The 27,750-nt window shown below is 38.7% G+C and overlaps 1 protein-coding gene across 1 annotated transcript in view; it reads right to left on the minus strand.

The window, feature by feature from the left end:
- Positions 1-3,616: 3,616 nt before the first annotated feature.
- The window catches only part of METTL15 (methyltransferase like 15), a 474,150-nt gene continuing 450,016 nt past the window's right edge, over positions 3,617-27,750 (minus strand). Inside the window, exon 7 of the mRNA XM_033208108.1 lies at positions 3,617-3,879. Coding sequence (XP_033063999.1) covers positions 3,854-3,879 — 26 coding nt within the window. The 3' untranslated portion in view covers positions 3,617-3,853. The remainder of the gene's footprint in view (positions 3,880-27,750) is intronic.

Consider the following 27,750-nt stretch of genomic DNA (forward strand, 5'->3'; position numbering starts at 1 on the left):
AGCTTTGCCAATTTGGTAATTTAAATCAGATTACTATCCTTTAAATAAGTCAAAAATTGAAGGAGATTTAAAATAAGCAGATAATCTGCATTCAGCCTTTAATGTGTCATTCCCCAAATGAGAAGATAGAGTCTGAATAAATGAGAAAACATGCTTTATAAGCCTTTACTGCAAAGACCTGCATTGTTTTATGTCTTTTGCATTATTTGGGCATGTAATAGTTTATACAACCCTTGTGGTTTTCTCTCTTTCTCTCTCTTTTTAAGAATTTAACCACCAAATGCCAACAGTCATAGATCTTTAGAGGCTTTGCCTGTGCTTATGTTGTTTCATTAATGTCTCCTTATTAATGAGAACATTTCTAATCTTTACATAGATGGCCAAGAAGTAGAGTTATTGGCCTTCCCCTTAGACATTTGAGTTCCTCTTCAACTTCCTAATTATGTATAGTTCCAAGACACTACTTTGGTAGTAAAATAGGACCAGGAGTACCCACCCAGCTTGCCTTTTATCCTCTTATTTTATGGAACTATTTTCTGCTTTCACGACGCTTGAACATCAGAAGCTAATTTTTTATGGATTTCAGAAGTTCAATGAGGACTTTTGAAACATAAGACTTATTTTCTCCATACTTACCCGTGTTCAGTCAATATACACAAACATTTTAAATGACATTTTGTCCACCAGAGGGCACTCATATTGTTCCAAGTATAGAACTAAGGATTATGGCAATTTGAGGAGTTGGAGAAATGAAAGAACCCCCAGGACTCATCAAGTCTTCACTAAATGCCAAACAGAGCAATACAAATCAATTTTTTATTTCACTTTATTTCCACCCCTCCCACATTCCTACACCCCCACCCCCACCCCCTGCTATATACACCAAAATAATCTGGACAAGTATATTTCTCAAGTCACAGAAGAAGTGGGGGGAAAAGGGAGAGAACAGGGTGAATTTCTGCATTCCACATTTTCAAGTACCAGCTTTGCAAAAGGGCATATTTTTCTTTAAAAAGTGGGTGTATGGAGAGTGTGGAATAACAAGAAATTGATTTTCATAAAGTTACATCCTTTGTGCTTTAAAATGATACATCTCAAGTTGTTTTCCAGTATGAAGCTGGTGAACTGCATGTTTCAGATGACACAGCTTCTGCCCTTCTCTTGGAACCTGACACTTCTTAAGCACTAGAAAATGCAGAGGCTGCCACAAGGCTGAGGTCTAGTGTGTTGACGGCCTCAGCCACAAGTTATTCTGACTTCTCACAAAAGCAAAATAAACTTGTGATTTCTGAGACATGTTGTATACCTCATTAGTGGTTTCAACTAAGTGCTGTTTATTGATCTTAAAGTCTTTCTCTTCTCAATGTAAGCAGATTTCCACCTATGTCTTCATCCTTGCTGAACATTTTAGGATTATGAACCGGCTCCATTCATGGACCCTAGTAATTGCTAAATTTAAGCCATTACACCTGAGGTAAGGATTCTACCTCATTCCAGTTATATTACTATTCCATGTCAAACATTTGCCTCATGCCATTTTGTTTCCTACAGGGAATTTTTGTTCATACATTTCAAAATTAGATAGATTAAAAGATGCATTACAATATTTCTGCTTCAGAATGGCTCACCAATTAAAAGTCTCAGCATTTTCTCTATTTTAAAGAGTGTTCAGTTAAGCCAACATAGAATGATCTGAAATCTAGCTTTCAATATTTAGTACCTATGTAACACAAACAAACATACCACAAGTACTATACTAATGGAAGGAAAAAAAATAAGGTTTTTGTCCATTTGGAAAATCGTCGCAAAGTAATTACCAAAGAATGACTAATAAATATTCATAAACCTGATCTTTACAACATGGCCCAAAGTGCCAAGTACTGTAAAGTCTTGAAAAAATTGGACTGTTGGCACTGCAAAGACCAAAAGCAAAATTGACCTCCCTTCCCCAATTCACATCTGGGTTCAGTTTGTTCTCAGTAAGAAGAGCTTAACCAATCATGCTGACTTAGTCTTGGTTCAGATGGGAAAGCAGCAATGTTATATGAAAGGAGTAGGAAGAGGTGAGTATTCCTTTAAGTCCTCCCCTGAGGGAGAAATGCTGTTTTATTATGTTTGGACAGTCCTTACATAATTGCTTAGTATTAAGGAATCGGCTGGTTTGTTGCTGAGTGGTGCCTATTGGGCTTAGATAGTCCCTTTTTGAAGTATGCAGTTTACTGGTCAGAAGCCTTTAAAAATAAAGTACATTATTACAAGGGCTTTGTACTGGGTAAGATTAAGCTGAAAAGAAATAACTTTCTTTCTAATACATGAGATAAAACGCAGAAAGAATTTCATAATTCAGGTTTAATATGGGAAATATAGTTGATATAAAAGTTATTATATAATATAGGCAGAGAATGGGAAATAGGTACAAAATTAAGAAAAATGTAAAATAATCATGATTTACACTGAGTCATTTTTTAAATCAATTTTTTCCATGGGTGCCACAGTTCACAATTACTTTGAAAGTCAGAATTTTTGTGGGTATATTATCTTCAAGTTTGAAAAGGTTTATTCCAGACAAGGAATTATGAAATAATGCCAGACCTGGAATTATTGTAAGACTAAGTGTCACTTCACTGATGAGATAAAAATGCTAAGAAGGTCTCTATTAAATAACAGTAATGTTAGCAAGAAAATAGTAGCATATTTCATATCTGTTGCCTTATTTTTAATCCTCTCAGTCCTAGTTAGCACCTACTTCTTTTGTCAGATCTTCGTTCAATTATCATTTCCTTGGGGAGGCCTTCAAATACCTCCTTGATTAAGTCAAATCCCTCTATGATATGCTTTCAAAGCACCATGCCTCTTTCCTCTAGGAGATAGCAAAGTTGCAATTTTGCATTTATTTTTATAGTTATTTTATAAATATCTATGCTCTCACTGTATTAATGCTCCACAAGGATACTGACTGTGGCTGGTTTTGATGCCCATTGAGTCACCAGCATCTAGTATAGTGCCTGGCATGCAGGTGGTACTAAATGCCTATTTATTTATTAAATTATAAATGAATGGTCAAGTGAGGCAATGATAAAATTAATGTCATATTACAAAGTAGCTAACAAACTCAGAAAAGCCAGTTAGCTAACCCAAGATAACAAAGTCATTTAGTAACAGGGCTAGGTGGGATTCAACTCTGTGCTACTTTCTTTACCCAATGTGACTTATAAGAAAAACTATGAATCAAAGCACAATGCTTCAAATAAACACAACAAAAGGTGAAGTAACTAACTAAATTTGTTTTCCAACAAAGGTAGTAAAATAAATTGAGTGTTCTTTGCTATTTGCACAAACCATCAGCAATATTCTGGGTGAAGAGCTATTTGCAAAGCTGAATTAAACATCATTCAACCAAGTGAAAATGTCTCCTCAGAAAATAAGTGTGTATTTTTTGAAAGAGCTGAGAAAAGGATAGTATTTTATTTTGTTAAAAAAAAATCTACATCTGCTTAAACATTTCCATTTAAAAATAAGTAGATCCGTTAAACAAAAACAAGGGTGTTGGTTTTCTTTGCTCATCTTTAAACAATAATGTACATATTCACACATTTAATTTTCATCACTGATAATTAGAGTTTATTACAGAGGAGAAAATTATGAGTGAGAAAGGAGAATTAAATTGCATAAAGTCTGTGTCAGGGCTTGCATTAGTCTGCTTGGACTGTTGTCACCAATACCACAGACCGAGTTGCTTAAATAACATTTATCACCGTTCTGGATGTTAGACCCCAAGATTAAGATATCAGCAGGCTTTGTTTCTTCTGAACCTCTCCCCTTGGCTGCAAAAGGTTGTTGTCTCCACATATCTTCATGTAATTCTTCTTTTTTCTAGACCTGGGTCAAAGACAAAGAGAGAATCTTGAGAAGAGCAAAAGAAAAGCGACTCATGTAACAGGGACTCTCGATAATGCTAACAGCTGATTCCTCATCAGAAGCTATGAAGGCCAAAGGCAGTGGGATGACATATTCAAACTGCTAAAAGAAAAATTAAAATAATCATAAAGAAATGCTATGAGCAATTGTATGTCAACAAATTAGGTTACCTGGATGAAATGAACAAATTTCTAGAAAGACACAAGCTACCCAAATTCTCTCTGTAACCTTTAAGCCCTGTATGTTCTTGTCCTTACCTAATGTCCTTATCTCTCATTAGGCTCCCTTCAATTTACTGTATCTCAAATATATTCGCTCTCATTCAGTTCCTAACTTCAGGAACTACACAATGTTTTACTTCTTTACCTTGGTGATTATTCCATTTTTGAGGACTCAGCTTAAATGCAATTTCCACAAAGACACTTTCTTAAACCCTTCACACTAAGTAACTACTCATTAAGGCAATACTAATGCTCTAACGAAGAAAATGTCTTTGACAAAACCTTTCCCTCAAATACTTGTTGGGCTCCTTCATAGGCTTTTAATCTAGTTACTAATCAGTTCCATGTTCTAGTGACTATGCCCAAGGTTATTTCCTAGATAAAATTCTCAAGCCCAATTTAGGTATTTGCTTTCCATCTTCCAAGGTAATCTCTTTCACATTAATAGATGATATCTTGAGAGCAGTGAAATCATAGACTTGGGTAGGAAGGCCACAGACCTTTAATCTGTACTTCCAGAGCTCTGTCTAAATGAGTCACTGTTACTCAAAACCTCTTTAGATTTCACCTATTATGGTTCACGGTTGAAGAGGGACTGTTTAAAGAATCAAACATTTTCAGTATTCTCTTATTGTCTGGCAACTATCCAATTATTTCTGGATTTAGCTTTATTTTCCCAGTAACATCTTGGTAAAAGGTGGAAATGAAAACCAATTTATGATTATTCTGAGTTTTTCCAATTGTATCCCCCAGAATATAATTTATCAACCCCAACACCATTGACATGTTAGACCAGATAATTAAGCATTTTAGGGATCTATCCTGTGCATTGTGGGATATTTGTCAGCATCCTTGGCGTCTACCCACTCTGTGCTTATAGCACCACCCCACCTTAGTCATGACAAACAAAAATATCTCCAGACATAGTCATATGTGTCCTGGTATACAAAATCACCCATCAATTAATAACTGAAACCACAGGTTGAATAGGTCCATTTTCTGCCTTCAAGTTATCATAGCCAATAACTTTACCAAATATTTGGTCAAATTCATAGAATGGGCCTTCATTTATCCAACCTTTAAGAGTTTTATGGCTGCCTAGCTTATTAGCGATAGGTCAATGTCACCTATTTGAAATGTTTGTTATATGTAGATAGTACCTCATTTCAAGTTTATGTTGCATTGTAACTTCAGAATTAGTTTCTATATTAATTATTGCAATTCTAGCTTCATAATGAGCAAATATCAGCATCACTGTGGCTAAAGCCAATATAAAGTTATTTTCCACATGTAATAGTCCAATGCTGGTGTTTGGTAGGTGACTTCTGTGTGGTGTTTCAGAGAGCCAATCTGCTTCCAATATGTGGTTCTGCCATTTTTAACACATAGGTTCAACGGTCATCATGTTCATATGTTTCAAGTCAAAGCAAAAAGAACACAGAATATTGTATAAGGGAGAATTTTATAGGCTAGACTGTGTAATGGCATATATTATTTTTGCTCACACTTTATTGATTATAATTCAATTATATTGTCGTATCCAACTAAAAATGTGTCTGCGTTTGGGATGGAAAATACAGATTACTTACATGCCCAAGAGCACAAGGGAATAGGTTTGATGATAGCTCTCAATGCCTGCTATTTTAACTAGTTATATCCTCTCATTGTACCATACCCCTTTTTAATGTCACTTATTAGAATTATAATAAAGTAATTATTTAAACAACTATTGGTTTATTGTCCATCTTGCCTCTAAATCAGTATATGCCATAAAGGCAAGAACTGCATCCATTGTATTTAATGTTGTATCCTTAGCAAAGTTGCTAGTTTTCTGAACCTTGCAAAGTTCTTGGCATTTAGTACTTTTTCAATAAAAATGTGTTAAATAAATGAATTAAATAATGTAAAAGTGGATGAATAAACAAATGATGATTTGGTCCTTGACATAGACCTAGCCTAGCAAGTTATCCTTTGCCAGAGACATATCTAGCTTTCCTCCTGACCTCATGGTTTCATGTTTACTCTGCTTAATTCAAGTAGTGGCAACTGGTTCTGTCCTTGTAACCCATGGTGAAGAAGTGAGATGGTCATGTAGTCTCCGGAGCCCAGCTTTTCCTAATTGTGTTGGTTCCTGAGGCTCCTTCTGCCTTCTTGTGACGGTGAATTTTATGTGTCAACTTGATTGGGCCATAGTGTCCAGATATGTAGCACCCAGATACATTATTCTGGGATTTTTCTGTGAGGGTGTTTTTGGATGAGACTAATATTTAAATTGGTGGACTTCAAATAAAGTAAGTTACCCTCTATGATGCTGGTGTGCTTCCTCTAATCAGCTGAAGGCCTGGATAGAACAAAAGACTAACCTCCCCCAAGCAAGAGGAAATGCTGCAGGAGACAATCTTTGGACTTGAACTGTAGAGTCAGCTCTTCTTCGGGTCTCCAGCCTGCTGGGCCATTTTGCAGATTTTGCACTTGCCAGTCTCCATAATTATGTCAACCAATTCCTTCAAATAAATCTTTCTATATACTGTATACATATATCCTATTGGTTCAGTTTTTCTGGAGTATCTTGACTAATACACTGCTCATATACATTATCAATTTTAGACTTCACTCTAAATAGAAGTATTGACCTTATAGTTGACATGAATACCTATTTTCAAACAGTCTTCACAGAGCTGCATTCATGACCAAGATCAAAAGAAGTCTTTAAATCTGTGGGAATTAAATTACATTTACATATTCCCATACTTATTTATTTCACTTGGTTTTAAGCCTTACAAAGGCAAATACTGTATTATATCTTTTTCTGCATCCCTAGCATCTAGCCCATAGTAGATTTTAAAAATGTGTATTGAATGAAATAAATGAATAAATTTTAATACTTATACGCAAAAATACAGGACTTCATCCCAAACCATTCCTCTCATCTAGCACAAAGCAAGGGAAGTCCTGGTATAGTCCTCAAATCATCACTTTTATCCACTCTCCCATGTTATTAATGACATTCTCTATATTGTGGCTGCAGAGAAGTCTTTCACTGCGTCCTCCCAGGGAGAAGCTCGGCCAGTCACAAACATAGGGTATGGGTTTATTTTCCTATAGCAATGCTGTGAAGAGCCAAATAGTAAAAGCACAGTTTGCCCACATAGGATGACCTGAGTTTAAGTTCTAGCTCTACCACTTATTAATCATGCAAGCCTCCTCAGCTGTAATGTGGGGAAAATAATAATACCTACATCATGATGTTGTAGTGTAGATGAAATAAAATTATGAATTTAAAACATCTACTAAAATGCCTGGTCATAACAAGAATACAACACATATTAACTATGAATAGTGATTATTGTGTCCTAAAGAGGTCCCAAGGTCAAAGTTAAAACAACACTCTAAACTGACTTTAATCAAAGGTAAGTTAAGAATAAATACTGCACTGTAATGGCATGTCAGAAGAAGAGGTGAAGGAGGCTGAGAAATGAAAAATTAGAAACTGAGTAAAATAGGCAAATAGAGGATGGTCTAAAAGAGATCCAGAAATAGAGCATTATTGTCCTGATATTTCTGTCTAGGGAGCCCTTATTTGAGCAAACCAGTCTATCTAAAAAGACCACAGTTAGACAGATTGTCACAGTGCTCTAATCACTTCTAACAGGTCACTGGGAGGGCTGGGCCCAGGGCCTAATATCCTCCAGATTCTCCTGCTCATATTAAGGCACAGAGCTTTCCTATTGTGTGTGCTCAGTTTCTGACCAAATTTTTAATGATACAGCATTCATTTCACTGCCTCATTACTACACCCCTGTATTAATCAGGGTCCCAACAGAAAACAGACGGCACACTCAAATTGGAAAATTTAAGGCAAGTTTAGTAAAAGGATTCTTGCTAGAGTTGTGGACAGTATATAAGGAAACTACAAGGAACAGTGCATTACCCCCAAGGTGAGTAACAGATGATCACCTCCAGGTCTGAAGAGGCAAGAAAGGGAGTCAGTGGAGAACCTGGAGAGACAGCAAGAGTGAGGCTAATAAGGATACCGAAGAGCTATGGCCTATACTTGAGAGAAACTCCCAGAGTAGGACATGGAAGGAACCAGGATAGTAATACCCTGACCCTACTCTGCTTTCTCCTATCAGTCTTCTAGCAATGCCTTAAGCAAACCCAACCAGAAGCAGAGCATGAGGGAGCCCAAGGTCAGCTCTGGAGTTTACAGCAGGGAGGGGAAAAATAGAAAGTGAATCTGGTGAGGCCACAAAAATCAAATATCCAGCACATGGCCCTACCTTCCTAAATGTCTGGCACTGCCCCAGAAGGAATCACTTCATATGATTTCTTCAAGATAAAGCCAACAGTCTGTCTTCTCTAATAGCATCATCTACCTCTCAAACTTACACACCCAACTCTTCCATCAGGGAGAAATCCTTTTGCAGCTGGTATAGTGCTCTTTTGGCTTTTCTTTTCCCAATTACCTTTTTTATTCATAGAAATAGTGCACTAGAGGGCCCATCCCTTCAGGCCTTTGAACAGGCCTTAACATGTCAGAACTGGCTGGACTTGTCCATGCCTGGAGCTCCATGACACAATAAAACCCAGTAAGATATACTTGGCACTAAATAGGGGCTGATTAGAATGGAGTCTTCCATTGATGACACAGGACCTCAGGTTGTAATTCTGAATGTCATTATACAAAACTGTATAAAATACAATACTGGATTTTTTAAAGGAGTTGATTATTTGCATCCTGGAACATGCATCACTGCATATTCCGTGTTAACAGTTCATGAAGTTAAAAAAAAAAACAAAAACAAAAAACGAAGTTTGATAGTTTTGTAAACCAGCCTTGAAATTCTTAGTTCTTAAAACTGGCCAAGATCCAAAATGGAAATAGAGAACAAAGAAAATAAACTGTTTTCATAAGTCAGAATCCAGCAGCATCAGAAATCTTGAAAGAGGTTGGAAAACATTTTCAGACTGGTTTTACAACTCCTGTTAGCCTAGTTAATTGATATCACCACCCAAATTTACTTTAACTGGGCTTTGAAAACTTTTGAAATTCATCTTCCTAAACGAATACAGCTCTAAACTCTGTGAAGAATGGTGTATTTTCCTGCCCACTATTAAACTAACCTGAAATTTTATAGCATGCTAGAAATTCTAGTCAAATCTGAAGAATCACCTTGAAGCCATTACTTACCAGATAATCCTGAAACCAAAGAAAAGACTCATATTTATAGATGAATAAAAGAACTCCCAGGGTGGCCTAACCATAAGTTATTTTCTTGGGACCTTCTTGAAGGTAATATCTCTTGGGTGGCAAGGCTGGCACCAGACAAAGTTATGAAGCTGTTTTCATTGCATGGGCTCCAGATGCCTTTGTTGTTTCTATCAGGCTCCCAGGGCAGCCTCACCCAGGTCTTCTTGATTACTCAGTTCCCTTCTAGTTCAAACATTCCTAGCCCTCTGACTCTTTCTTTTTTTTTTAAGATGAAGTCTCACTCTGTTGCCGAGGCTGGAGTGCAGTGGCCTGATCATGGCTCACTACAGCCTCGACCTCCCCAGGCTCAGGTGATCCTCCCACCTCAGCCTTCTGAGTAGCTGGGAATACAGGTATGCACTACTCCAGGCTCACTTTTCTTATTTGTGGAGATGAGGTCTCACCATGTTGCCCAGGCTGGTCATTAATTCCTGGGCTCAAGCAATCCACCCACCTCAGCTTCCCAAAGTGCTAGGATTACAGGCATGACCTACAGCATCGGGCCAGGAAGACTTCTTTATGTGACTGAGTAAAAAAGTTTAAATACTTCCTATCTTCCTTCCCCAATGATATGCTAAAAACTGATGCTTTAACTACAGTGTGTAGCTTTAAGGAGAATCAGCCGTGTTGGAAAACGCCTGGACAAACAATCAGGGGGCTTGGGTTCTTGCTCCTCCCCTACCACTAAAAGCTAATGTCACCTTGACAGTATCACTTTACTTCTTTGGCCTTAGATTCCTCTTCTATAAGAAGGTAGGTGAATTATGTTAGTGATGTCCATGCTGTTTTTTTAGCCTTTCTGCAAAATAGAATATTACATGGGAGCTCAATATGTGAAGCAGAAAAAAAGTAGAGCTGCTCTAGTTTGAAGATGATTTCTACCAACCCTGTGCACTTGACCATCAACTTCCCAGTATGTCTTAAGTTTACTCTCCTTTCACAGTAGGACCTTTGATTCATGCATGTGGCTCATGATCTCTGAGGTTCTTTTTTCTTTTTTTTTTTTTTTGAGACGGAGTCTTGCTCTGTCACCCAGGCTGGAGTGCAGTGGCGCGATCTCAGCTCACTGCAAACTCCACCTCCCAGGTTCACGCCATTCTCCTGCCTCAGCCTCCCGAGTAGCTGGGACTACAGGCACCCGCCACCACGCCTGGCTAATTTTTTGTATTTTTAGTAGAGACGGGGTTTCACCATGTTAGCCAGGATGGTCTCGATCTCCTGACCTGGTGATCTGCCCGCCTCGGCCTCCCAAAGTGCTGGAATTACAGGCGTGAGCCACGGCTCCCAGCCTTTTGAGATTCTTCTTTAAAAAGCAGAATTCTGGATCCCACTCCAAAATCTGCTAAATCAGCCTGTCTAGAGGTAGGGCTCGGGAATGTGCATTTAAACAAGCATCTCAGGTGAATTTCATCTACACAAAAGTTTCAGCACAGCAAAGCAATTTGAAAAAGGACTGGGTCAAATATTTCTGATGTCCATCTCTACTCTAAAATTCAACAGTGGTTTTCAGTATTTAAGACTTAGAAAAATCCTTTAAGATCTGATAAAAGCAATGACTCTCCTCCCTGAGAAATATGCAAACAAATATGCATACACATACATTCACAGATACATATATGAAATGTTCCTAGAATTTTAGCAAGCTTATGTACTCTTATATATCCCTCTGATATACATCCACGGACACCCTATAGACTCATAGTTAAAACCCTTCCAATATTCATGACTTAATAGCGATATTTCAGGGTGAGTGTAGTGGTTCACAGGAGCCCTTCTGGGGGGCTTCTGACATTGCACTAAGCCAAAGGTTGCCTCTAACTTAGGACTTCTAACTCAATTTTCAAATTGTTCAAAATAATTGGTATGTCCTTTTTGTTTGTTTTTCTTAACTACCAGGATAGTGTTACCCTGAATTTTCCTTAAATACTTACTTCACCACAGGTATGAGGATGACATGGCTAACCCCTAGGCAAACAGCTGACACTTTATTTATTTATTTATTTATTTATTTATTTATTTTTTAATTATACTTTAAGTTCTAGGGTATATGTGCATAACGTTTATATCATGTATAACTCCCCAAGGCAATCCCTCCCTCCTCCCCCCTCCCCCTGATAGGCCCCAGTGTGTGATGTTCCCCTTCCCGAGTCCAAGTGATCTCATTGTTCAGTTCCCACCTATGAGTGAGAACATGCGGTGTTTGGTTTTCTCTTCTTGTGATAGTTTGCTAAGAATGATGGTTTCCAGCTGCATCCATGTCCCTACAAAGGACGCAAACTCATCCTTTTTGATGGCTGCATAGTATTCCATGGTGTATATGTGCCACATTTTCTTTTTTTTTTTTGTTTTTTTGTTTTTTGTTTTTTTTGTTTTGTTTTGTTTTGTTTTTTTTATTTTTTTATTTATTTTTTATTTTTTATTATACTTTAAGTTCTAGGGTACATGTGCATAACGTTTATATCATGTATAACTCCCCAAGGCAATCCCTCCCTCCTCCCCCCTCCCCATGATAGGCCCCAGTGTGTGATGTTCCCCTTCCCGAGTCCAAGTGATCTCATTGTTCAGTTCCCACCTATGAGTGAGAACATGCAGTGTTTGGTTTTCTCTTCTTGTGATAGTTTGCTAAGAATGATGGTTTCCAGCTGCATCCATGTCCCTACAAAGGACGCAAACTCATCCTTTTTGATGGCTGCATAGTATTCCATGGTGTATATGTGCCACATTTTCTTAATCCAGTCTGTCACAGATGGACATTTGGGTTGATTCCAAGTCTTTGCTATTGTGAATAGTGCCGCAATAAACATACGTGTGCATGTGTCTTTGTAGTAGAGTAATTTATAATCCTTTGGGTATATACCCAGTAGTGGGATGGCTGGGTCATATGGTACATCTAGTTCTAGATCCTTGAGGAATCGCCATACTGTTTTCCATAATGGTTGAACTAGTTTACAATCCCACCAACAGTGTAAAAGTGTTCCTATTTCTCCACATCCTCTCCAACATCTATTGTTTCCTGACTTCTTAATGATTGCCATTCTAACTGGTGTGAGATGGTATCTCATTGTGGTTTTGATTTGCATTTCTCTGATGGCAAGTGATGACGAGCATTTTTTCATGTGTCTGTTGGCTGTATGGATGTCTTCTTTTGAGAAATGTCTGTTCATATCCTTTGCCCACTTTTTGATGGGGTTGTTTGTTTTTTTCTTGTATATTTGTTTGAGTTCTTTGTAGATTCTGGATATACAGCTGACACTTTCTGAAGACCCTCGCTGTAAGGGCTGTTCAGTTCCCAAACTGTTTCAATTTTCAAATTATGCTTATAGACATTCCTGCCCATGGAACAAGAGGGTCATGTCTTCCAACAGGAATGATGCAGCCACCTCACTGCTGGAAATCTAGACATTCTTTTCAGAGGACCCAGGAGTGAGCTTGGAGCTGGTTTTCAATCTGCCAAACAATAAAAGTGTGTGGTGGCGCCAGGCACTCCTACTAAGGGCTGCTCCATAAATATTCATAGACCATGATAACAACCAGGATATTCCTTCCCAAGTCTTTCTTTCTCACAGTGACCCAGATGTGTCATGTAGGGGGGGTCTCTAGCATCCAACAGAGATGAGGTCCTGTACTGCCCAGAAAATTTCTTTATGCTTTTATTTTTAAAAACCTTTCTCCTGCAACCCGAGTGATTTTGGCTTTCATTTGCTATTGGCCTGCCAGCAGTAGCCCCTCTCCAAGTCAGCTCCCTACCTACTTCCTTCCAGTCGATAGGGAACCACTTAACGACATGAACATTAACTAATTTGAAGTTTGCTTTTCATCCCAGCACTAATAGGAGAGGAGGAATGTGTTTCTGTTTGCAAGTTTTCCATGTGGGTTAAGTAAAGATTGTTTGCTCAAGTTTGAAGCTTGGAAGAAAAAGGAAAAACAAGGCCCATGCCTCATCTTGTCCTTTGAAGGTAGGCATAAGAGCTATTGTTCCCCGTGTAGCTGAAATTTGTGGGCTGAGAAACCACTGGAGTCTCCTTTCTGAGGTTTCTGAAAAATTCCCCACACATATCATTGTCAGTAACCGTGGCGGGCTGTTTTGTTTCGCCTTTCATTCCTTATTTATTGCCAAGGTAAATGGCAATGACAGTTGAGAATGGAAAGAGTGGCAAGGAGTGAAATATAGAAATAAGGCATTGATATAAACAAGAGAAGTTGCTAAAAAGGGAAAGGAGTCCCTTCTCTGAGAGCTCAAAATGCGTTTCAGCATCCAGCAAGGCTGGACAGAAAGCAGTTATTTTTAAAGGTAAACAGGTAAGAAGTGAAGCAGGGAGTCATCCAGAGCTTCAAGGTGGATGCCCACCCCTCTCACAATGAAAGGATTGCCTCTTAGTTCTTTATAGGTAAAACAGGGCCCAGAACAATGGAAAGAAATATGTTTGAAAATAACAACTAGGACATATCATATTGAAGCCAAAGCTAGATGGATTAAAAAATAAATAAATAAAAAAGAACCTACCTTTCAAAATCTCAAGAAAAAAAAAAAAAAAAAACACCCTTGGAGTGATTCCCTCTCCTTAGCTGTTCAACGGCCAAGCTAAGGATGCCACAATTGATCCGGGTTTGTTGGAGATTCTGATTTCAAGCGTGGCTTCTTTGTTTCATGGAATATGCAGCATTTTTCATGCTTCTCCTTACATTGTAGTTTTCACAACAACTCAGCAGAACATTCTATTCTGAATGCCCTGAGTCTGTCCTATTTGCAAAGAAAGGGCAACAGAGAGATGAAGTGTTTCAATGTTCCCAACACTGAAAGGATACAATCTGAGGTCTTCAACACGGTCTAACTGGATCTCTGTCATCTGACCCTTGCTTATTGTTCCAGCTTCAAGTTCTAATATTTTGCCCCTTGAACTTTATGATCCAACAATTTCAGAAACATTAATTTCCTCCAAATCACTGCACTGCTTTAGATGTCTATGGGCATTCCGATGACATTCTATCTCCCTGGGCAACCCTTCCTTGGTGCCTTCTCTTCTCTCTGCCTAATCCTTAGCTATCAAGGCATAACTCAGGTGTCATCACATCTAGGAAGTTATTCTTAACACCCTAAACCAGTCCCTCACATGGGATTAAGCACCTGGGCATGACATTCACAGGAGAATTGCCATATTTATTTAAACTATTTCTGTGTTTATCTCCTCCACTAAATCATATGTTCCTTGAGGGCATCTTATTTTCTCAGTATCCCCACTGCCAAACAAAAGGTAGGCACTTAATTGAATTTAATCAAATAAAGAGTAGTATAGAGTAGAGGAAAAAGCACTGAATTTAAATTACAAAGGCCTGATAGGCAAGTTTATCTTGACTCCTCAGCTCACCAGCTGAGGCTAGTTTTATTGCTGACAACTTCAATCTTCCTTCATTGCCAGCACAGTTCTTTGGTGAGCTTCATGGCATTGCCCATGTAACCTGGATCTCCATGCCCACTGATCCCCAATTCTGACAGTCTCTGCCCCAAGTCTTATAAGCAGAACAAAATCATTCTCCAATCCCCCCCACCACCCACCTGGTAATAGCCAATAGCTAATATCTAGGGCAGCACTGAATCAAGAACCAGACTCCTTTCCCCAACCAGCCCATCATTCACTCCACAATCCTTCTAGATGACTGTCTTGAATTTGAATTTTCTGTAACAAGCACGAAATAAATCTATATATGTGGTTTCAATTACTGGATTGAGTCTTATTCACCTCTCTTTGTAATAACCCAACATGTTCAAAACATAGGGTACACTTGATGAATATGAACTAATTAAGTATAACTTCTGTGGTTCCTTTTGGGCTTACGATTAGATGTTTTGTGACAGAAACAGATAGTTGTCTATCAAGGTGTATGTCTCACCCTTTCTGATGCTGAGATATTTCTGAGAAGAGGCTTAGCTAGAGACTGACTTAGAGACTTTCCAGCACTCCTTGCATCTATAGTGGCTATGTGTTTTTATCAATGAAATGGAAATAGAGGAAATATGTGTCTTGCCTGATCCAAGGCTTTAAAGAAGTGGTTGTAACTTCTTCATGCACTTCGATTCCTGCTGGTTCAATGTAGATGAAAAATGGGCCCTATAGCAAGCGTTAACAAACTTTTTCTAGGTAATAAATTCTTTATGCTTTATTGCCATATGATCTCTGTCATAACTGCTCAACAATGCCTTTATAGTGCAAAGTAGGCATGGCAATACATAAACAAGTATTTGGAACTGTGTTTTAAAAAAATTTTATTTACAAAAAAAAGAGGTGAAGGGCCATATGTAGCCCATAGGCTGTAAGTTACCAACTCCTGCCTTAGAGGATAGCAGACCATGAGCTAGAAGGCTGGGTTCTTGAATGTCTCATGGAGAAAAATCAACAACACAGATCAGGATTGCCTGTCTTGGCTTGTTACATGAATACAACAGGAAAATTCTATTGTATTAGGCCATTGGAATTTTGGTGCTTATTTATTAAATAAGTTAGCTTTGCCTTTACTAATACATGATGCTAGTACAAGGTTTGTAACTTGAGGATTAAATATATAGAGTTAAAAGCGCCACCAAGATAAGGTTAAGCAGAGCCACATGATTTGGTTCTCCTACTTACCAGTTCCCTGACCTATGCTGGCTCCTAGAATCATTTATTCTTTCTCATGTTTTTCCTCCTTTGCTACTTTCCTGTACCCTCTCTCATAGCTTTTCAGGCAGTCAAATAAAAAGTGGTAAAACGTGATATATTTTATTCCATAGGCCTGTGTTAAAACTGTACTAGCCATACTTAATGTACATAGATATAATTATATCTTTAAATTTAGGTGTAAGATGTCACAGATAACCTGGTAAAGAAAAATAGCCACTATTTGCTCTTCACAAATGCGTTGCTATCCTCTATGGTCAAAGCTGTGTGGATATCTATGGGCATAGTAAAAGATCTAGCCCCTTCTTTTGCATTAATGTCCATTAGATGTTCTTAAAGCAATGCAGCTTAAACCCAGTGTGCCTCAGAGTGTAGTAAAATTCTCATTTAACTTCTAGTTACAAAGCTATCTCAGCCTAGGCATCAAACGTGTCCAAAGTTTGGTAGTGGCAAGGTGGACGGTGCTGGGATATAGAAGGTGGTCAACACTTCAAAAAGGAACAAGTTTAAGGGACAGGCACATTCTGATCTCATAAGCATTACTGTCCTCTGACAACTAAAGGATTGTAAGTGTGGGGGACGGATTTATTAGCATGCTTTTAGTTGCAAGTAATAGCAATTCAAAACTCAGATCAACTGATTTAAACCACAAAGGGAATTATCTTATTTGTGTGAAAAAAGCTAGTATGGAATTTAGAAATAGTTCGTTCAGGACTGTGGCTCCATTTCCTTGTCATTCTCTTTTCTCTATCCTCCTATATATGACATCTATATCTTCAAGTGATTTCCCTTGTGGTTGCAGCAGTCTCAGATCTTATAAACACATATCATATCATTCAAGGTAAGAGAGGGGTCCTATTCTTTCTCCAATCATGGATAAAATAATCCCAGGTTCTGACTTGACTAACTTGGTCGGGTGGATGGCATTTGTTGATTGGCTTAGACCTATGGTTTCTGCCCATCCCTGACACAATGACTGTGCCAAAGGGGATGAATGAATGCTGACTGGCTTTTGCTACTTAAGGCCCACCCAATCTTCACACTAACAGTTTAATGGGGGAGGGGTGGAATGGCTCTGGGAAGATAATGTCTACCACACTAAGCGAAGGTCAACGCATCATGTGCCTTCCCTCGAGTTTCTTTAAGATCTTCATGCAGGTAGATTTCATGCTACTCTACTCTACCAACTCACCAGAGTCCTGGCTTTGCTTCTTTGTAAGAAATCATCCCCATTTTGCTGCTGAGGGAACTGATAATCAGGGAGTTAAATCAGTTTCCTAAGACGTTGCAGCTGGTAAGTGGTACAGCAAAGGCATAGCCACAGCTCCACCAGACTCAGTCGCATTTTCTTATGCCCCACCCTGTGTCTCCCACCTAAAAAATAAGCCAAAGTTAGAGGATGGCCTGCACATTAGGAGATGTCCCAGTCATATGCAAGCCCTATCTGAACAGTGGGCTCTGTTCTGCTCTCTGACATGCAATGTTTACTGCGAGTATAGAACCTACAGTTTGAGTCTGGAAGAAAATGCGTAGTGAGTTCTCGTAATCATCATTTCAGTGTCTAAGTACAGTTGACCTTTGAAAAACATGAGTTTGAACTATGCAAGTCCACTTACATGCAAATTTTCTTCCTCCTCTGCCACGTCTGAGAAAGCAGGACCAATTCCTCCTCTTTCTCTTCCTCCTCAGCCTACTCAACATGAAGACAAGAACAAAGACCTTATGATGATCCACTTCTACTTAATACATAGTTAACATATTTTCTCTTCCTTATGATTCTCTTAATAACATATTCTTTTATCTAACTTACATTATTGTAAAAATACAGTACATGTAATACATGTAACATACAAAATACATGTTAATAAACTATGTTATCGGTAAGATTTCAGGTCAACACCGGGCTATTAGTAGTTAAGTTTGGGGCGTCAAAATTTAAACATGGAGTTTTCTACTATGCAGGGGGTCAGCACCCCCAACACTGTGTTGGTCAAGGGTCAGCTACACCATCTTTGCATTGAATAGAGAATGTGTGGATATGAGTGTGTGCATGTGTGTACAGTTTATTTTCCAGTATTTTTAAAATATTAACAACAGGCGGCCTTCCTGGTTCTCTTTAATTGTAAAAAAAACTTTCAGAAGTCTATGATACATCACTAGCCTCCCTTCAGAAGCCCTCCAGTGTGTCTCATAAAATCATCCCAGGGTTGTAACATGCACCGACACCAGCCTGTCCAACCTGTCATTTCCAAATTAGTGTCCAGACACACCCACACTTAACACAGGCTTAGTACTTGAGGAAGGCTGAGATTATGCACCCTGAAACCTTCTCCAGCTTTTAACTGCATCATCTGCAATGATCTGGGTAGTGGTATGGTATGTTTAGAGTATGTAAGTACAGATTAAGGCTAAGCATAAGATGTGAGAGTGAGATAATCCCAAACTGGCTACTCAGTTTGCATACTTAACATGATTTTGGGCAGGTCATCAACCTCTCTAAATCTCTTACCTGTAAAACTGGAATAATAATAATAATAACATACACTTCATGTGGTAATCATAACATAATGTCTGACATATAGCATTCAAAAGTGTTTACTGATACTATTATTATAAATATTAATGCTTATTACTCATGATTATTTATCAGAATTGGCAGTTTCCTCAAATGACCAAATTCACTCCATTTTCTCACTGCTGGACATTAGTTAGATATAATTTCCTTCTGCTTAATATACTGCCTTTGGGAATCTGATCTTTAATTTAAATAAAGCTCTATTTTCCTCTTTCATATTGAAGGAAAATAAACAAACAGATGCAAAACATATTTTTTAATATCTTGGCTATTTACTTTCTGATTTATAGTATCTAGTACTGTGCTTAAAGTTTTTATTCCATTTCTTTTTTTGTTAGCTAAAGTAGCAGATCTTCTTATAATTTCCTTCAGCAATTTCTTTTGATACTTATCAAGTCCAAGCAACTAAGACACAGGCCCTGTAAGGAAAATGTCATCTCTATATAGTCAATAGACCCAGGTTTCAATGGGCTTAACCTGAAGCTCTGGCCTGCACAGCACTTCAGTGTTACATCCCAAGGGCCTCGGAGCTAATGAAACATGTTGCAATCCTAATATCTACTTAAGTAAATTGAATGTGGCCATCCAGGAAAATTACTCCGTTGTCATAGTAACTTTTTTACTACTTAGTTCAAGAAGAATAGAAAAAAAGAAAAAGAAAACCTGGCAGCCAACTTCACAACCTAAAATAAAGTTGCCGGAGGTACAAAGCAGAGACAAATGAGGGATTTAATTCAATATGGGGGAAAACACCTGAAATGCAATGAACTCCCCATAACACACACTACCTTAGCATGGTTAGACATAAGATTGAAGGTGTCTAAGCAAGAAGCTCACAGAATGTGAAACATGGAAGAGCTCTTAGGAGATCTAATTTGAGCCCTTCATTTTACAAATAAAGAAACAAAAGTCCAGAGAGGTAAAACAACTTACACAAGTTCACACACTCAGTTATCAGCCCATATGAAGCAGAAACAAGGTCTCCTGCTTTTCTGCCCAGGAATCTTCTGTCTTATCATTCTATGTCCGCGATGTAAAGGCAAAAAAAAGTTGCACAAAAGATATTTTGGAGTCTTAGCTTTTTTTTTTGAATTATAAAAGATTGACTCAGTGCAGCAAGCGGAAAGCAGTTTAATTTTAAACCCATTCCAGAACTGAGCAGTTATTGAAAAAGTTAGAAAGACCTCACTCATCATACATCAATTACCCGTTGACTTTGTGCTAAGCACTATGCTGGCTTCCTGAGATCAAAGATGAGTTGGTCAAAATGCTTAGTATATTCATAGTTCTTTCAAAAGTAGAATACCTTATGTTTACACTGAAAGCCAAAAGTTTGAAAATCTCCAGCTCCAAGGGATTTATTCTCTATTTCACAAACCTTAGAACATACGGCAAAGTTATGGTACTAACAAGCAACAGCTGCAGCCTGATTTTAACTCTATGATGTTTTCAATATCAAGAAAGCGTAGAAATTGCAAACCTGTGCCAGAGAGGCCTTTTGACATTATCATTGATGAAAAGGGGGACACCACCTAGTCAAAAAAAAAGAAAGGAGGCCCAGGAAATTTAGACGGTAAATATCATGGTCTAGAAACATGAAAACTGGCTCCTTTATGCACAACATTGCTCAGTCTATAGGTTAACATTACCATGCCATGCCCATCTTGACCTCATGCCAACCCATTTGATTTACCAACCAGGACCAGGCACTTTGGTCTTATCACTAAATGATGTCCCTTGACTTTTTGGTTAAACAATTTTTTTTGAGCAAGAAATAATCCTTAAATTCCAAGTGATTGCAGATGAAAGAGGTCTTGGTATCCTACTCTTAAATCAGCATCCCCCAAAGCCAGAAGCAACCTGATGATTATACAGAATTAAACCCAGTAGGCATTGCAATAATTAAGAGAGAGCCTATTAGTTGGTGGTCATGGAGAGAAGTGACTAAGGGACAAAAAGATCCCATAGAGATGTGGAAACATCAGTTTATACCCAGTGAAAATATGCTCCTGCCTGGGACTTGGTGGTAGATTTTGTTTCTCTAGTTAGGCTATCAGTGGAGCACAAAATTGGTGCCAATCAATCTTCTTTGGGTGGATGGATAAGTAGCTGGTTGGATAAGAACAGAATTATAGTTAACAGTGATGGTGTTGATAAATTCTAAAATAAGAATGACGGATGGATACATTCATGCAGTCATTCATTGACCTACTGAAAAGTATTTGTTGAACAGCTATTATATAACAGATTCCGCTCTAGATGTTAGTTACAGCAATAAAATTGACAACGTACTGTCTCTCATATAAATTCCAGTAGGCTTTACATTCTACTGACAGGAAGGAGAAAACAAAACCTGACCAAAAAACATTCCATGCGGTAATAAATGCTATGAAAAGAAAATAAAGAATGAAGAGGGACTGGCTGATGAGGGTAGAGGCAGGGTTCTGAGCAGGAAGTAAGTTTGAAGTGTTTTAAAAGCAGAAGAACAAGCATTTTACAACTGTAGTAGAGGACAGGGAAAAAAATGATGTTAGAAATTAGGCAGACACAAGAGTACGTGTCATTTTAGGGGACATGATGAGGATTTCAGACCTTTTATAATGGGCTGGGAAACCACTGGGAGGTTTTGAGATGATAAGTTGGGTGACCTGATTTACATTTAAAAATATCACAATTTCTTTATGAAAAATAGGATGAGGAGAACTGGAATGGGTTGAAGGCGCAATGTGGTGAAGAGTTTATGATAATCCAGGAAAAGTGTGATGGTCTCAGGGACTTGAGAAGTAGCAGTCTGCGGGACAAGAAGTGGTCAGAGAAGAAAATAACAGGACCAATTGATTAGATATGAAGACAACAGAATAATTCCAAGATTGTTTCTAGGATTGGGAACTCAGCACATCTGAAAAAATTATGGTCCCATTTCTGAGATGAGAAAGACTAGGGGAGAGTTTTTGAAAATGAAAACCAAGGTTTCTGTACTAGAAGCAGTAAGTTCAAGAAGTCCGTTGAATCAAAGAGAAGCCTTGTAGATGGCTGGATATATGTCTGGAGTTGAGGGAAGTGGTAAGGTCTAAAGTGATGATATAGTTTGGATTTATTGCCCTGCCCAAATCTCAGATCAAATTGTAATCCCCTGTGTTGGAGGAGGGACCTGGTGAGAGGTGATGGGATTATGAGGGGTGGATTTTCCCCTTGCAGTTCTTGCGATAGTGAGTTCTCAGGAGATCTGGTTATTTAAAAGTGTGTAGCACCACCCCCTTCACTCTCTCTTCCTCCTTCTCCAGCCAAGTAAAATGTGCCTGCTTCCCCTTGGCCTTCCATCATGATTGTAAGTTTCCTGATACCTCCCAGCCATGCTTCCTGTACAGTCTGCAGAACTTTGAATCAATTAGGCCTCAGGTAGCTCTTTATAGCAATGCAAGAATGGACTAATACAAGTGGTAAGGTCTAATTAATGTAGAAATGTAGAAGTCAGCAATGCATGTGCTGACTGAATGGTAATAGCTACTGAAACACTGTGTTAAGAAGACTGAGGGCCAGGCCCAGTGGCTCAGGCCTATAATCCCAGCACTTTGGGAGGCTGAGGTGGGTGAATCACTGGAGGTCAGGAGTTTGAGACCAGCCTGTCTAACATAGCGAAATCCCATCTCTACTAAAAATACAAAAATTAGCCAGGAATAGTGGTGCATGCCTGTAGTCTCAACTACTTCAGAGGCTGAGGTGGGAGGGATCACTTGAGCCCAGGAGGCAGAGGTTGCAGTGAGACAAGATTGTGCCACTGCACTCCATCCTGGGCAACAGAGTGAGACTGTCTCAAAAAAAAAAAAAAAGAAACTAAGATTGGTTAGCAATTGAGGTACCAATAAATCCCATGATTTTGGCACTTTGAACACAGCAAAAGGGATACAGTATACAACTAGGAAGTCTTACAGAATACATAATCTTAAGTAAGATGTTTTATATGATAAGATATACCCTAAGATAAAAGTTTGGGTTAGGCATAAATATTGAACGAGGAATCTTTTATAGGGCAGAATATGTATAATAATAGTTACCACTCTTTGAGTGCTTATTGTATGCCATTTACATTATGATTTCATGTAATCTTTTTAATCAGTTTGAAAAATAGGTATTATTTTAAAAATTTGTTTTCCAAGTAATAAAATGAAAATTTCAGCAACCAAGGTCATAAGGCTAGTAAGCAATGACACTGAAATTCAAAATCAAGTTTGTCTAATTTCAAAGTCTATGATTATTCTGTTACATCACAGGAAATAACAAAATAGGGACTGAGACATAATAAAGACTGGGCCAATATGGTGAGTAGAAACAACTTCAAATCAAAAGCAATGGGGCCTCCCAGAGATAGAGACCCTATGTCATTTGGATAACAGAGGCAAGGGGAGAGTATATGCTGATAACTCATTTTCATTTGTTTATTCAATTAATCTATTAAACTCCAAAAGGTAGTGGGGGAAGGAAGCCAGACCAAGACTGAGTTTATGATTTAGATTGCCTTGAGTATGAGGAAGCAAAATCAGGGCTCTCACAAACTTACAGGGCAAGAGGGTTCTACCAGAGTGAAAGAAAATCATTTCCCTAACTATACCTTGCCTTTACAGCTGGGAACTGCAAAGGGTTAGGCACAGAAGTGTGCACTCTCTTTCCCAGCGTCTCTTCAAGGAAGCCCTAGGAGCATACTAATACTCAACCCATCGTCATTACACAGTCAGTCAACTTTTTATAGGCCAGGAACCGACAATAATTTACAGATCATACCAGCTGAGTTATGGATCCACCCAAACAGTGAAATTCAAGACGGCAGATACTAAATTAAGTATCCAATATGTACCAGCAACTACCAGTGATTTCCAGATGAATAAGACATTTCTGCTACCCTCATCAAGTTTATTATTCTATACAGAAATGATATAATATATATGTACACATACACATACAATTACTAAGAGGCATAATATAAATGTCTTCAGAGAGCTATGAAGAAAATGTTCTCAGAAAAACTAAAAACATCCTGTGAGGATTGGGAAATGGTTTATGGATTTGCTTGTTTGTTTGTTTTAATGGGGGGAGATAATAAGCTAGACAGAGCTGACCAGAAAGAATATTCCAGGTAAAGAAAAGCAGCGGGAAACTATGTCCCATGTTTACATATCAGTGTCCATAAGTCTTCCTGCTTGGAATGCTTAGAAGATGGTCTGGAGATACTTCCACCCGATACTTGATGAGTTTCCAGCCTGAAAAGTTTGTTGGTGAGTATTTTGGAGGTGGCAAACCTATTTGAGAATTTCATGAAAGTGAGAGATCTTCACTCAAGAAAAATATACCCGAATCTCTAGGCTAAAAAAACACATACACATATACACCCTGAGTTACACTTTTTTCCAGTTCCTTCAAAAATTCCAGTTATCACCTTTCCAGGAAAAGCCATGTCCAGCCAGCTTCCCACCAGGTCCAGTCCTGGCTCTTTATACCAGAAGCCAATGCAACCAGCTTTAACTAAGACTGGGAATGGCCCTACCATTTGTTCAGTTGTAATTAACGCATGTCAAACTACACGGCTGCTTAGTCTGGTGGTGAAGCATAAACTGAACTGAAGGGCACTGAGCCACTGCCTCCTCAGCAAGGCTCCCTAGTGAATAATGACAGCTCTATACTAGCCAGAGAAAGAAAGAATTAGTGCATGCTACATGGCAGCAGCTTGCAAAGGAAAATTGCTCTGTGGCTATTTAAACATTTGAATGAGTTCAAAGTAAAAATGTGTGCATACAACCATGCCCTTAACATATGTGCATCATGATGACAATTATTTGAATTCAGTAATTCAGCTTTTGCCACACTGGCTCTGCTGCTGTAGCCATGGGCATTACCTAATAATCTGAGTAGGTTTTTCTCAGTTTACTTGTTTCCCAACAAGCTGGTTAGACTCTACCAGAAGACTTACTTAAGAGATTGCAAACGATTGGTCTTGTTTGACTCATAGGTTTTTTTATTTAGCCCATATATATATATATTTTTTAAATCTTGGATTTTCTTTAACATTTTGAAATTAGGAGATTATGCATGAAAATCCAGATTTCTAATGACTTTTTAAAAATTCTGGAGATCTGACAATAAAGGGCCCATTGGACGTATTTCTTCATGGCAACAATTATCTTAAAATGAATTACAACTGCTCCTTTTAGGAATAGCACGGGTTATGTGGTGTGCCACAGCCCTACCAGCTCAAGTTGTGTTATGTTCAACATGCTTCATGCATTTATAGTACCTGCCTTGTCCCTGAACATTTAAGTATGCAATGTTTTTTTCTTTTCTCTCTCTCTCTCTTTTATTCTTCTTTTCTTTTTTTTTTTTTAGACAGAGTTTGACTCTTGTCACTCAAACTGGAGTGCAACGGAGTGATCTCGGTTCGCTGCAACCTCTGCCTCCTGGGATCAAGCGATTCTCCTACCTCAGACTCCCAAGTAGCTGGGATTACAGGCGCCAGCCACTACGCCCAGCTAATTTTTTGTATTTTTTAGTAGAGATGATGTTTCACCACGTTGGCCAGGCTGGTCTCGAACTCCTGACCACCCGCCATGGACTCCCAAAGTGCTGGGCTTACAGGTGTGAGCCACCACACCCAGTCTAAGTTTGCAATTCTTAATCTAGCTAATACATCATAAATTACCAGGGCAGTGATATTTATGAATATGAGCTATAGAATCTGGCCTACCCGAGTTTGAATCTTTTTTTTATTCCCCTTGAGACGGAGTCTTGCTCTGTTGCCCAGGCTGGAGTGCAGTGGCACGATCTCAACTCACTGCAACCTCCGCCTCCTGGGTTCAAGCAATTCTCCTGCCTCAGCCTCCAGAGTAGCTGGAATTACAGGTGTATGCCACCACGCCTGGCTAATTTTTATATTTTTAGTAGAGACGCGGTTTCGCCATGTTGGCCAGGCTGGTCTCAAACTCCTGACCTCGTGATCCGCCCCCAGCCTGGGTTTGAATCTTTACTATCTGCTAGCTGGGTGAAATGAGTTACTTAATTTCCACAATCCTCAATTTTATCACCAGTAAAATGTTGATAATAGTGTCTATCTTACACAGTTTCTGAGTAAGAATAAAGTTAGCTATGTTCAGCACAATGTTCATTATGTCCTTACCTGGAAATAGTGGTCAAGGTATATTGATTTACCTTTCACTAATTACTATTCCTCCCTGGGGAAAGATCATACTTTTACACCCCATTGAAACCAGGCTTAGTCATATGACTACTATGGGCAAATAAAATGTGAGCAGAAGTGAGGTGTGTCACTTCCACGGGAGTCTTTAAAGACAGTTTGTACTTTACCAATGCTGTATACCACTGCAACTGATGCTGCTTCAGATAGTGACCCATCTAACGCCTGGGTCCTGGGAGAAGTTCAAGGACAATGTGGAGGAGAGTCCCTTGCTGACTCTTGGCAGACATGGAGAGCGAATGAGAAAGAGACCATTTTTACTTGAAGCCATTGAGATTTCAGAGTTACTACAGCATAACCTGACCTGTTTTGACTGACATTATAGTGGTAATTATTATTTTATCATTATCATAATCATAATAATAACTACTATTCAAAGTGATTGCTCTCACCAAACCCTACTTTCCTTTATTTCCAGAGCTCCTAGCAGAGAGAACAGAAGACCCATAAGTTCTGCTCTTTTTCTCGTCCCCCAGTTCCATCATGTACCCTGAGCTGACCTTGCAGGTATCCACTTCTCACAGTCCTCAACATCCCAGTGGTCACAAGCCTTCAGAGAAAGGGAAAAAAATATATTTCTTTTTACACTATGATTGTTTCTCCCTTCTCAATGTGCAAATAACCAAAATTGTATTCATATCTTATAAAAATATGCAAAGAAAATGTCAGTTTTTTCCACTTTTTATTTCATCTTTCTCCAAAGCTGCTACCCTTTTGGCTAGTAGGAGAAAATTCTCTTTTAGTTGAATCCAGGAAATTTAGCCTGATTCAGTAATGTAAACCTAAAGGTGGCAAACTAGGATCTAAAAACCCACAATGGGTTTGTGTGTATAACGTTTTGTTAGACCATAGTCACCTGCTCATTTACATATTGTTTATGGCTTCTTCCATGCTACAAGGGTAGAACTGAATATTGGCAGTAGAGTCCATACAGCTCAAAAAGCCTACAATATTTGCTCACTAGCTCTTTGTAGAAAAGGTTTGCTGGGCCCTGATTAAAAACCTCTTTTTAGTAAATTACCAGTCTCTTTTAGGATAAAATTCTTAATCTTTCAAGTTTCTCTCTCCTCATTTAACTCCTCTCCAAGAATGCAAATGTACTTCTGAAGAGCATAAGCTGGATATAAGGGGGTGTATGGTTTCTGTGCCCTTGTGGAAGAGCCTGGGTTCTTGAGTGCACATGGTACTCTCAGGGTTCTTGCTCATATCTACTGCAGGCTGGGTGATATGGATTGCTCTCTGGACTAATGACCACTGACATGAGACTGGTCTTATTCCTGAGAGTTCTGCTGACATTCCAGGCTGAAGTTTGTGCTGGCAAAACTCATGTCTGTTCTCTTTTTGTCTGTCATAATCTGGTTATCTTCCCTGATGGCGTGACTGTAGATGATGCTGAAAGCTCCACCAAAAGCCAGTTGTAACTTCCTTGCAATCATCCACTACAGAACCACTTTTATTTAATGACAGGAATATTTTCTGGCAAACTCTTCAGATAAAATCTCAAGTAACCTCTACATCCTGTCCTAAGCGCATATGATAAACTCTTCATGGGAGATACGGGTGATTCTGAAGGGCTACACTCAGGCTTTCCTTCGACTTAACCATACTGGGATGCCACATTTCACATTAGGTAGACTACCTGTAAGGAAATTATCTTCTAGAATCTTAAGCAGAAAAGAGGGAGCAGGGATCTCTCAGCCCTCAGCGTTTTCTTTAAATCACCAAACATTCTTCCTGTCTCTGATATTCAGTCTACCCCAAATGTCTCTAGCTGATATAAGTATTACCATTCTGCTTTTGCTGTCTATTCAGGATGTCTATTACTAAAACTACATAATCAAGCCTGCCAGCCAAGGCTCTCAATATATTAAAAGGCAGGATAGTGGGAATAT

This window comes from Trachypithecus francoisi, unplaced genomic scaffold (assembly GCF_009764315.1).
Source record: "Trachypithecus francoisi isolate TF-2019V2 unplaced genomic scaffold, Tfra_2.0 Lachesis_group8, whole genome shotgun sequence".
Classification (NCBI taxonomy): Eukaryota; Metazoa; Chordata; class Mammalia; order Primates; family Cercopithecidae; genus Trachypithecus; species Trachypithecus francoisi.